This window comes from Pteropus alecto, unplaced genomic scaffold (genome assembly GCF_000325575.1).
Source record: "Pteropus alecto unplaced genomic scaffold, ASM32557v1 scaffold7, whole genome shotgun sequence".
Classification (NCBI taxonomy): Eukaryota; Metazoa; Chordata; class Mammalia; order Chiroptera; family Pteropodidae; genus Pteropus; species Pteropus alecto.
In genome coordinates, this window is record NW_006494614.1 from 59872943 (window position 1) to 59885295 (window position 12353).

The 12353-nt window shown below is 47.0% G+C and overlaps 1 protein-coding gene across 1 annotated transcript in view; it reads left to right on the plus strand.

Moving 5' to 3' along the window:
- CRISPLD2 (cysteine rich secretory protein LCCL domain containing 2) overlaps positions 1 to 11809 on the plus strand; it is a 64168-nt gene extending 52359 nt beyond the window's left edge. Inside the window, exons 14-15 of the mRNA XM_006926727.3 lie at positions 1052 to 1185; positions 9302 to 11809. Coding sequence (XP_006926789.1) covers positions 1052 to 1185; positions 9302 to 9356 — 189 coding nt within the window. The 3' untranslated portion in view covers positions 9357 to 11809. The remainder of the gene's footprint in view (positions 1 to 1051; positions 1186 to 9301) is intronic.
- Positions 11810 to 12353: the final 544 nt, after the last annotated feature.

Here is a 12353-nt window from a genome sequence, read left to right on the forward strand (position 1 = left end):
CAGATTTTAGCACAGGCCAGATGAAAGGATCACAGAAGAGGCAGGAGGGTGTTACCTACCTGGTTCTTAACCTTGAGTATGCGTCAGAATCACTCGGCCCTCATCTGGGGAGATTCTGAATCTGTGGGTCAGGGTGAGGCCCAGGCGCTGGCATCTTTTAGCAAGTACCAGCCAGTCCACCCTGAATGAACTGGATTCATTACTCCCAGACAACCCGATCCGAGGACCATTTTTCTATTGGATAAGTTAAGGCCCTAATGAAAGTTTAACTCAAGGGTTTTATTATGCAGGGACTGGACTACGTGTTGACTTTAGAAAACAACACACCTTGACCCTGCTTGAAACCCAACAGCTCCCTTGGCACCTAGAGTAAACCCAGACTCCCACTGTGGTCCTCACAGGCCCACCCGATTGGCCTCTGCCCACCTCTCACCTCTCTCATCACGTTTTGCCTGACTCACTATATTCCACCCACCCAAGGCCTTTTTCTGTTCTTTAGACAGGACCCCAGGGCCTTAGCTCCACCTGCTCCCTCTGCCTCAGATGCTGTGCCCAGAGAGATTCCCACGGCTATGGCCAGTGCCTTTTTGTCACTCAGATCTAAGCTCGAAGGTCATAGCAGGCGCAGTCTTCCTTGATTAACTGTTCTATAATTGTCCCCCTCCTGGTCATTTTATCTCATGATCTGGTTTTATTTTCTTCATAGCTCGAGTTACTTGTTTGTGTGTTTGTTTACTTGTCTCCCTCTATTCTATGAAGGCAGGGTCTTTATTTGGTTTTCTGAGGAATCACCCCGCATCTAGGACAGAACCTGGCCATAGTAGAGGCTCAGAAAATATTTGTCAAGCAAATGAACAAAGGAATGAATGAATGATGCCAGGTCTCTCTGGAAAGACCACTGAAGAATCAAGGTGGTGACAGTCATTGCTTTGGGGTTGACATGGCCCGCACTCCACCAACCAGGCCGCCGAGTAATGGTTGATCCCCAGCGGGGCGTCACCCGTGAGCCCATCCTCCTTGATGGTGATCACTGCTCTTCCTGTGCTTTCAGACTTCAAGCATCTGTAAGACAGCCGTGCACGCAGGAGTCATCAGGAATGAAAGTGGGGGCTACGTGGACGTGATGCCTGTTGATAAAAAGAAGACGTACGTGGGCTCGCTCAGGAATGGGGTCCAGTCTGAAAGGTAGGGATGCATTCTCCGACTCTCAACACCCAAAGCCAGCGGGGGTGGTCCCTGGGGGTCCTGGCAGGAGAGCCTAAGACAGTGCCTTTAAAATAAACTTGGGCAGACTTGCATTAATTCTTACCAGAACACCCAGGACAAGCCTGTTCACGTCTCTTTCTTTCTTTTTTCAAAATAAGAACTTTTTTCTTTCTATTACCAATGCATAATTTTGTAGAAAATTTAGAAACCTCAGATGAGCCCACAGAGAAAAAATTGTTCAAAACCTGTCAACAGGGGGAGTAACTGTTAGATTTTTGGTGCATATCCCTCTGGTCCTGTGTGTGTGCATTTCCCCGCCCCCCCCCCACCAACACACACACACAAAACAATGGGATCAAATTATAATTACATAGTCATTATATATGGCTGCATAATAACATAGTAACATAGAGTCTAGAGTCCAACAGACCTAGGCTCTGCATCTTACCAGCTTCATGACCTTGAGCTCACCGCCTAATTTCTTTGCGTCTCGGTTTTCTCACCTGTGATATGGGAATAACAGCAGTCTCTACTTCCTTGTCGGAAGGATTCATTGAGATGATGCCCAGTTCTTTCTAGAAGGACATCAGTCATGTAGGATAGGAGCCCACCCTAAGGACCTCGTTTTAATTTAATTACCTCTTTAGAGGCCCAATCTCCAAGTACAGTCACATTCTGAGGCTACTGGGGGTTGGGACTTCAATCTGTGAATTTGGAGGGGGGACACGGTTTAGTCCATAACAGAGAGGAATGCTGAAGACTTTAAATATAAGGGGCCCTCTTTAGAAAAGAAATATAAAGTCAAGAACGCAAATGTGCCAAGGACTTTGAAGTTTAAGCTTTCATGGCTCCACAGAGCTTGGCACCTGGCTCCATCCTCCCATCTCCCTGGGACGCTTTTGAGCCTCAGGATGGTGCTATATGTGAAGACAATGCGGAATCAAGTCACTGAATCACACACAGTTCTTCCCAAGGATCCCTGCACGGTCACTGCCATCAGCCCCAAACAGCTAGAGTTAACAGCTTTTGCAATTTCTCCCTCAACATTTGCAACCTTTGTTTGGGAAAAGCTTAATGAAGGGAAATTCCATTGATTTAATGGGAGGGAAATGAAGCAGCTGATGAGGTGGAATTTCCTGGCCACGCTGGAAAGAAATCCCAAGACACCAATCCGTTGTGCTCTTTGGACCCCTTTAAGAGAAACAGTTGTTCTGAGATGCCGGCAGGTCTGCCTTTGTTCTCTGCTTGTATTATCCTTGAGGACGTCACAGCAGTTCCCCGAGGGCTGTGACGAGGGCTTACTGTGTGGGCCCAAAAGTGGGAGTCTGGGGAGGGCAGGGGACCAAGAAGGGGTCCCAGAATTGACATTTTCCCCTACTGTCATCCCCTTCACTCCTCCACTCTGGGGAGGCCCGTCGTTCTTTCCCTCTTCCGAGGGACCCCCCTGAATTGCCACTGTCATCATGAGTATCTTCCAGGCAGCCTTTCCCAGGCCCAAAGTGGCTGACGCCCACTGCACTATTAATCAGCCAGCTCCTGCCCCCTGAGTGGTGGTAAGTGGGGCTCGGTGTCTCAGAGTGGGCTCCCTAGGAAAGCAGATTCTCAGGCTCACCTCCGACCTGCTGAATCAGAAATTCTGGGAGTGGGCTCAGCAGGCTGTGAGTGTGACATGCCTCCCCGGGGTCCTGAAGCACACTGGAGGATGACAACTGCTCCTGTAAGGATGATGGAAGGTGACCGTCCCTCTGGCATATGCAGTCAGCACTATACATGATTCTGATATTTTGCCATTAAGAGTCATTCCCTTACTACATACTCACGGTGTACCAGGACCTGCTGGGCTCCATGGCACCAAGATGACAGAGTCCACCCTGCACATACAGAGGGAAGAAGCTAGGCCTGGAGGGCATGTAGGGTCTGATGGCATTTGGGACCTTGCTGCACTGTGTGTCCTTGGGTAGGCAGTCTCCCTGAGCCTGAGTGCCTCCTCCGTCAGATGGCTGCCAGGAGGATGAAATGGGACAGTGTGTGCCAGGTGCTTACTGGTGGTTCATAGTAAGTGTCCGATGAATCCTGTGGCCCTTGTAGCTGTGACATAACTTCTGAGGTCAAACCTCAGGACACTCTGGCTCTTTTCACATAGGGTCATAATACTATAAGAAATAGCCTACATAGATTATCTTTGAGAACAAGGAGGAAAGCCTCTTGTAGGAATTCGTTCTTTCCTCCTTGTCTCTATCCTTCCAACACGCTCTCACCTATCAGATGTCTTACACTTGGTGAGCCCCTAAGATGTCCCAGGCACTGGGACCCAGCAGGGTACACATGGCCTGACCTCTGCCCTTGTGGGACTTGTCATCTAGTAGGGGGACAGATGATGCAGAAACAAGGACTTTTTAGTAGAAAAGCACAGGGAGGGAGGTGCAGGGAGCTGAGCACAACAAGCAAGACACCTTCGTACTGTTCAGAGGCACCTCCTGGTGACATGGCTCCAGCAGATATACGGACATCTCTGGCGTGGCCATGCCCCGACCTCTCGTTGTTTAGATAGGACCTCAGCAACCCTCTACACGGAGCCCAGGGCTAAGAAATTTCCCCGGAGCCTGTTCCCATCAGGAATTGTGAGAACCGACATGGGGCTGCAGGGTAGCACTGTCCCCAACATCTGCTGGGACCCTGGAGTGGTCACAGTTGGTCCCAAGGAAGATGTGGGCACTGGCCATACTGTAACTCGTTCACAGCAAAATATGTTCTAAATTTACGGAATCCTTCAATCAATCAAACAAACCAACAAAACTCTTCTGAACAGAGCTCTCAGCACGGGGGCCGAAAGTTGGTTCTGCTTCAAAGAGGCAGTGGTTTAGCAATGACCTTTTTCTAGAAGAGGATTTCCTGAACGTTTTGAAAGGTGGCCGTGCAGAATTGGGACAACATGAGAAGACAGGCACCTTCTCTCTCACACACATGCCACAAAGGATAGCAGAAGAAGAAAAAAGTGTCAGGAAGAGCTTTTGATGTTGGGATTGGGGTTTGTCTGAATATTCTCAGGAAGAAGCTGGACATCTGGATGAATATCAGTTCAGGATTTTTTCTTAGACCAAAACCATTTTTCAAAACCTATTTCACAAGAAGATTGGGAAATATGCCAACAATGACATCGACAATTCTTTGGTCCCTTCTGGGTCACCCTGCTCCTGGAACTGCCAGCTGTCTTTTTTTTTTTAAATCCAGTCTGTGTTATGTGGTACTAAATGGTGACCACTTCCTCCCTGAGTAATTTTCACCGGCAAGGGTGAACCTCCAGGACACAGTCATATCTTTGCAGCTTCTCGTGGACCTGCAGGCACCTGCCTCCTGCGGGGCTCCTAGCATCTGAGCCCCCCATTGCAATCTAGGGTTAGCCAATATCATCTTTGAGGATGGCATGGCCACAGCCCATTCATTTAGGATAATGATTAGAAAGGGGTCCCAGAGTCTTGACAGACTTGGGTCCACATCCCAGCTATACCTGAAACAGGTATTTCATTTGGGACAAATTGTATCACTGCTCAGAGCTTTGGTTCCTTTCTGTAAGTGAGAAGAACTCGAGAGATCTCGTGGGGTTACTGCAAGGAATGGATGGGTAAGATGATGTCTTAAAAAATCGAGGCAGCATCTGTCGTGTAGTATGTGCGTGTGTTTGGCAGAGCTCCTGGCACAGAGGAGCGTTAGCCCCAGGAGCAGGCAAGTGGCTGGGAATCCTTAACCAGGACAGAGATGGTGACATCATCTGAGACTACAGTCATGACATATCCCAGAGCACCTTTGTCACAGCTCATCAAGTAGATCAGTGGTTCCTCATGAGCTGAGTCAGCTGAAGGGAACTTCCCAGAATCTTCTCAGACTAATTCAGGTTCTTCCCCAGTTCTACAGGGAATTTTTGCATGGGTTTTCTCTTTATTTCTTCCTTCCTTCCTTCCTTCCTTCCTTCCTTCCTTCCTTCCTTCCTTCCTTCCTTTCTTTCTTTCTTTCTTTCTTTTCCTCTCCTCTCCTCTCGTCTCCTCCCCTCTTTCCTCTCCTCCCCTCTCCCTCCTCTCCCTTTCTTCCTTTCTTTTCCCCTTCTTTTGAAAATAAGATTACAGAAACTTTAGGAAATAGTGAAACTGATTTTAAGAAATTACTATCACTAAAATTTCACACCCAGAAAGGACCACTATACACTATGCGATTCTCTCCAGATTTTTCCTGTTTACACATGAACACCTTATTTTTTATGTTTTTATAACAGTGGGATCATACTATCTGCATCGTTCTATTACTTATCTCTTTTTGGTCAGCAGTGGGCTGCAAAGGTCTTTCCTAGTCAGTCCAATGTAGCTGCGCCATCATCTCGGTGGCAGCACGCTGTTCCCTGTGTGGCGAGCCCATCATTTCTTTACCCAGCTGATGGACATCTGTGTTGTTTCCTTTTTTCTTTTACTGTAATAAACAACACTGCAACGAACATCTTTGCACAAGCCCGTGTACTTTCCTGACACCCTTTTTTTAGGTAACTTCCTCTTAGTAGAATAGCCGAAGCTGCCAAATCGATCTCTTTATGTAATGCACAGTGTGACTCTCTCCTGTTTAAACCCTGCCCCCAGTGGCCTTCCATTGCCCTAAGAAGAAGATCCCCTCACCTTTCAATGCAAGGTCACCCCTGATCCAACACTGCCCGCTTTTCCGCCCTCTCTTGGTACCGCCCCTCCTCATTATAGACTTCTCTGTGTTCCTTGAACAAGCCAAGATCATTCTCACCTCAGGGCCTTTGCACCTACTTTATCTGACCCTGGACCCTCCCAGCTCCTATATATTCCTGTGGCTTGGTCCCCCTTGTCATTCAGACCTACACACAAATGCCACCTCTCTGAGGAAGCAAGCATTCTCCTACTGTTGAGTCCGCAGTTGCCCTCCTCCTCTTCCCAGACCTGGTCTGATCCCATTGCCCCAGATTTTATTTTCCTCCGAGGAACCACCACTCTCTGAAATTATTGCTTATACATATTTATCTGTTTATCTCCCACCCCCAGACTATAAGCTAAAGAAGGCAAGACTCCCATCAGTTTTGGTAACCGCATGTCCCTAACACCCAACCCAGTGCCTGGCACATAGTAGGTGCTCAGTAAACATGGGCTGAATGACAGATTGTTGAGTTCGGCCATTTGTTCAGAACAGGTTGAGGGATTTTTAAGACCCTTTATGAAAATTGCCCAGAAATGCTGTGCCAATTTCCACTCCCTTTGTACATATGTGGGAGTTATAAGCTAACCCGAAAACGGAATCAGAGGGCAAGATTTAGAAAAGTAGGTTATTTTCTAATTTACCAAATTCACACTCATTTTTCATCAAACATGCACAACTGCCAACTTACACAGTAGAACTGGTGCTTAGTAAATGCTCAGGATGTGAACAAATGGGGACCCGCCAAAGGCTTTTTGAGCAACCCAGACCTGGAACTGACATCTGGTGCTATCGCATCAACACGCTCAGTGTCATCAGCACACTGTCTGGCGTGTTAAGAAGCACATACTGAGTCCAGTGAGCCTGCTCTTGCCTCCAGGGTGGACAAGTTGTTCAGTGGGGGTGCTTGGTAGGTCCAGGCAAGATGTCCAGGTACCTTGGGGTACCTATGGGCACAATAGCCTGAACAGCCTCCTGTCCCTGGGAGAACCCACTGCCCCATCCATAGAATTTCCAGCAGTAAGTCAGAAGAGACATAAACCCTGGTAATTTTCCCCAGTGTGGCTTGCCCACCACACGGAAGAGCCAAGTGCCTTGCGGCTCTGGGTGGTTCTCCCAGACTATTCATTTGGGCAGAGAATCCAGGGAAACCTTGCAGCCCAGAGGCCTGAGGAAGGCTCTGGAATCGGAGCCTCCCGGAAACCAGCAGGGCAGCCGGGGTAACCCCAGCCCCTGCACGGCCGCTTTCTTCCTCCATGCGGTCCAGTGGGGACAGCTGGCATGGAGACCACCTCGGCTGAGCATTCTGCTCCGTCTGGGCTCTTGGCTTTTCCTCACAGCCCCATCTCGCCAAGGGCTCCTATGTGATCCATGTTTCAAAAGTTCGATCGCAGGGTAGCCAAAAGCATGTAGCTGTCATGGGAAAATAGGGGAAAAAATAGGAATTCCCAGCAGCCTGTTCCCTGAGGATTGCTCGCCTTACTAAGCAGTCTGAGAGGGCAAAGGCCATATGTCTAGTCCAGCAGTTTTCAGTCTGGGTCCCTCTCGTCTGGAGGAGGGACTCGAAGGAGATCACGCTGAAATCATGGCTGGGTTGTTCCTCTGATGCTTAACCTCATTCATAATGAGTGAAATGCATGTTAAAACTATATTTGGATGCCATTCCCTTGTTTAGATTGGCTGAGACATAAAGCTAAAAGACAAAGAGCTAAATGACATGCTGTGCTGGCAAGCATGAGGGTTAAACAGGCTGCTTCATGCACGGTTGACGGAGTTGTCAATTGGCACAACTTTTATGGAGGGCAATTTGGCAAGCTGGCCAAATGACAAATGCGCACACATCCTTTGATGCAGCAATTCCGCCCCTAGGAGCTTGTCCACAGGCACTCTCATGCATATGCAAAAAGTCAGGGACAAAGTTGTTCTCTGTAGCAGCATAGTTTGCAAAAGCAAAAGATTAGAAACAACTAAATATCTATTTAAAAGGACCAGTTAGCTATATTATAATACTTTAAGAAAAAGGACTACTATGCAGTTGCATAAAAAGCATAAAAAAGCTCTCTATGTACAGAAAGCCACTAACAATGGCTGTAAGACAGACAATAACAAACGTTAGTCCCACTGGGACCCCTCGTGCATTGCTGGTGGGAATATAAAATGGTGTAGCCGCTGTGCAAAACATCGTGGTGGTTTTTTAAAAAGTTGGACATGCAATTAACATACAATCCAGCAATTCTGCTCCTAGGTATCCACCTCAAAGAATTGAAAACGTAGGTCTACACAAACACTTGTGCACAAATGTTCATGGCAGCATTATTTACAATAGTCAAAAGTGGAAAGACTCTAACTGTCCATCAGCTGTGGAATAGATAAATGAAATGTGGTCCATCCACATAATGGAATATTACTGGCAATAAAAAGGAATGAAGTACTGACTGATGCTACAACATGGATGAACCTTAAAAACAACATGCTAAGAGAAAGAAACCAGTCGTAAAAGGCCACCTACATCGTATGATTCCATTTATATGGAATGTCCAGAACTGACCAATCCATAGAGAAAGAAGTTGCCAGAGCCTGGGAAGAGGGGGAATCTATTATAAATGGTCATGAAAGCACTTTGGGGTTGATTATAATGATCTGTAATTGGATTGTGGAGACTATTGCACAGTTCTATAAATCGGTAAAAATCATTGAATTGAACCTTTAAAAAGGGTAAATTTCATGGCTCTTTCTACTTCAATAAAGCTGTTAAAAAAAAAAAAAGAAAAACACTCTTTGGTAAGCTGAAAGAATTCATTCCTATCATGAGAGGATAGTTTTTACTAGCTGTGTGACCTTGGGTAAGTCACTTGATTTCTCCTTACCTCTGTTTCCTCACTTGCAAACTAGGGATACTAATGACACCTACCCGAGGAAGAAGGCAAAGAGTGTATACAGAGTACTCTGCACAGTGCTCAGTGCAAAATCTGAACACAATTGGTGTGCCATTTCAATAACATCAACACATGCTTTATTGTCATAATACCAGCCTATTAATCTGTCAACCAGATGGCTGCTATTTTGGTTGACAGGTGGCAGCAAAATCCAGGCAGAAGTCTCAGGGAGTGAGTTCAATTCAGACAGACTGGGGCCAATAAATCCCAGAGTTAAAAGAAAATAACTTAACAACCCTGACCTAGATTCAGACCCAGGCCCTTTTGCAAAGAGAATGGAATTTGCCAGCTGTACCTGGCTGGGGCAGACTGTTTCCAGCAGCTGTGGGGAAGGAAGTGTCCCTTGGCCATGGTCCTTCCACCACTGGGACATGAGGGGCACTCTGCTCCCCCTTCCCAGCTCGAGTCCCTACAGAAAGTCCTCCCTCTATAGATAACATGCCTTCTCCCTTCTTTTTCAGCTTGAAGACCCCTCAAGATGGAAAGGCCTTCCGGATCTTCGCTGTCAGGCAGTGAACTTCTGGTGCTGGGGAGCAGGGGGGTCTTCTAGAAAAGGCTTCGGGTTCTTGCTTTTTATTTTTATTTTATCCTTTTGGGGTGGGTGGGGATATGGAGAGGCAGGAAACTTCCTTGGAGCGATTTTCAGTGTCACATCCTTCATGCCTTTGTTTCCTCTCGGTACCGTGGAGAAACAGCATCCTGGCGGGACGCCCGGTGGGTCCTGCCGCAGCCCGGGGGTCTCCATCTGGATGCCCTCTCTATACGGGCAGTCACACGAGATGGTTCTTCTCATGTGTTCTTTTGAGTGGGGTGGAGAGAGGTTTCCAAAACCCGCGGAGAGAGCACAGGATTTGGCACTCACGGGGCGAGGCGTTCAGGGGCGTGGGAAGAGGCATTCTGAGCATGTGCAGGGGGAGTTTCAGGAATGGGGTAGAAGGTAGTTATTTAAAAAATTAAAAAACACTGTCCGTCCCTACCAATGGAGAAAAATGGGTTTAATGTTTGCTGGTCAGACAAATGGGCCGGAACAGGGGGCTGGGGAAGTGAGACTCAGGCTCTTCCCTGGCAACCCTCCTTGCGAGCGTCCTGCCACGAGCAGGCTGGTTCTCTATACAGCAGTGCTGGTTTATTTAGAGTTCACCAGTAACTCCAGAGATTTATCTTGTTTTTGTCCTTTCCTTCGTCCACGCGGCCCGTCTGTTTGCTGCCGTGACCTTTGGTCTCGTTGAAGACTAATGAACCAGGTTCCTTACTTCACCCCCTACCCACTGTGGCTCACGCGCCCGCCAGACTAGTTTACATGTCATACTTCACACCAGGGTCTTTGCTTTTGCAAGCAATTCTGTGCGAAGCCCACTTTTTTTTTAAACTCCTAGTCTCTGTTGGTTCCACTGAGACGTCTATGAACAGCCGAAGAAGGGCTATTTGGTTGCCGCTTTTTAAAAATGACCATTAAACGTGCAGATTCCTCTTTCGTCGGATGACCTATTTTTTTAGCAGTGGGAGGAACGGATTCCTTAGTACCTTCCTCGCCGAGGTTAGCAGCTCTGCGGAGAGGAACAGTCTGTGGTTATGAAACCGTCCTGCGGCATAATAACAACAAGAGAGGGTAACACTCTAGAAGGATTTCTCTTCCTGTTTTTGTGGAACAGCTCTTGCCAAATGTTCCTGAGGCTCCGAGGAGTGTGGTGCTCTCTGGCTTCCATCACTTTATAAAAGTTCTTCATAAGCCCAGACCAAAAACCCACAGTGAAATAAAATACCCTTTTGTAAATAGCGTCTCTTTACAGAAGGTAAAATTCCACCCTCCAGCACCGGGCTGGCCAATGCATCACTTTTGTGAATGCCAGTTACAAATCTGATTTCGCTCTCCATCGAAATATTTCAAAGGCAAAGGAATCAGCAGAAAAAGAAAAAGTGGTGCATTGTTGAGTGCCTTCCTAATTAATGCAAAAAAATGAAGGTAAATAGCTTCTCCTCTCCTCCCTTTAGGGAGTTCGTATAAACAATGAAGCTCTTAGCTTAACGGAGCTGAAATTAGCAGGACTATGTTTTTTCTGTGTGCATTGTGGGCTTGTAGTAATTCATAGGTTCTGACTATTCAACCCCAAATGTCAGAGTGAAAGAATTTGGTCAGCCTGTCAGATATTGTGTCTGGTTACCACCAAAGATCTGAGTACTTGGAAACTTCTGGATACTACGAGTTGTACTGCTGGACTTCGGCTTGTCACCAGCCTTTTGTGGCTGCGACTGTGGCTATGGCGAGCCTGCCAGGTTGGGCTTTTAAAACTAGTGACAGTCCAGGAGACTTTCAGTGGGTTTGCTTTTGAAGCCTCTTGCCCGAGGCAGAATCTGAAGCTTTCGGAGTGAGTCGACCCCATCATTTTAAGTTAAGTTCCCAGGTTCCTGAACACTTCATAAAGCGAACCCATCGAACAGCATAGAAAGTCCTCGCCCCCAGCCAGATCCTGTGCCCTTTTCATTCTCATGAACATTTTGAAACTGGAACCATTTTTCTTCTGAAAATGGAAACTAAGACTAGAAATTATTAGCCCTTGTAATCAGGGACCACCTCTGATTTTATGTTTAACAGGGTCCATTGTGCCATTAGCACTTAATCCATAAAAAGATGGTAAATCAGCCCAACGGTGTTTCTAGATCTCCTGCCCCCAAAATGAAAAGTTTCGATTTCCTTCAGATTTTTGTCCCATCGTGTCCTGAGATTTCATATTGTCTGTAGGCTCACTCAGCCCGCAGCTTATGTGTGTGCTTTTTTTCTATGAAAAATGATGTATTTACTACTTCCTATGTACAAACGTTTACTGTAAAAAAAAATTTTGTGCTTTGCATGAACAGGGACCACATTGCTGTTGTTTCAATAAAACTGGTTTGATTTCTAAAACATTTCTATGACATGTATTTTATGGACAAATCCGAACAGTTTGTGAAATAAACCATTTAAAAGCTCCTCTCAGGCTGTTTGCTATTTTGTTTACGCCAATTCTACGAGAATGGAGTAGCACACGGGCACAGAGCTGCTAATTACTGTGGTATTTTCGGAGCCTTGAGGAGCCTGATAAATAGGAAGTGATGTCACTTTAAAGTGTGCGAATCATGTGGGGGGTGGCGGGCACCTGTCAAAATGCAGATTCAGGTCCAGCAGGTCTGGGGGGTGGCCTGAGAGTCTACATTTCTCAGGAGCTCCCAGTGACACTGCTGGTCCCCACATCACACTCTGAGTGGTGAGTGGTCACAGGCTCAACTTCATTCTGTCACTATCTTAGTCAGCTTGAGCTGCCATAACAAAATACTACAGACCCAGGTGCTTAAATGACAGAATTTTATTTCTCCCAGTTCTGGAGATCGAAATGCCAAGATCAAGGTGCCAGCACGGCTGGGTTCTCCTGAGGCCTCTCTCCTTGGCTGGTAGATGGCCACCTTCTCTGCGTGTCCTTTTCTCTGTGCATGAGTTCCTACTGTCTCTGCGTCTTACAAGGACACCGGTCCTAATGG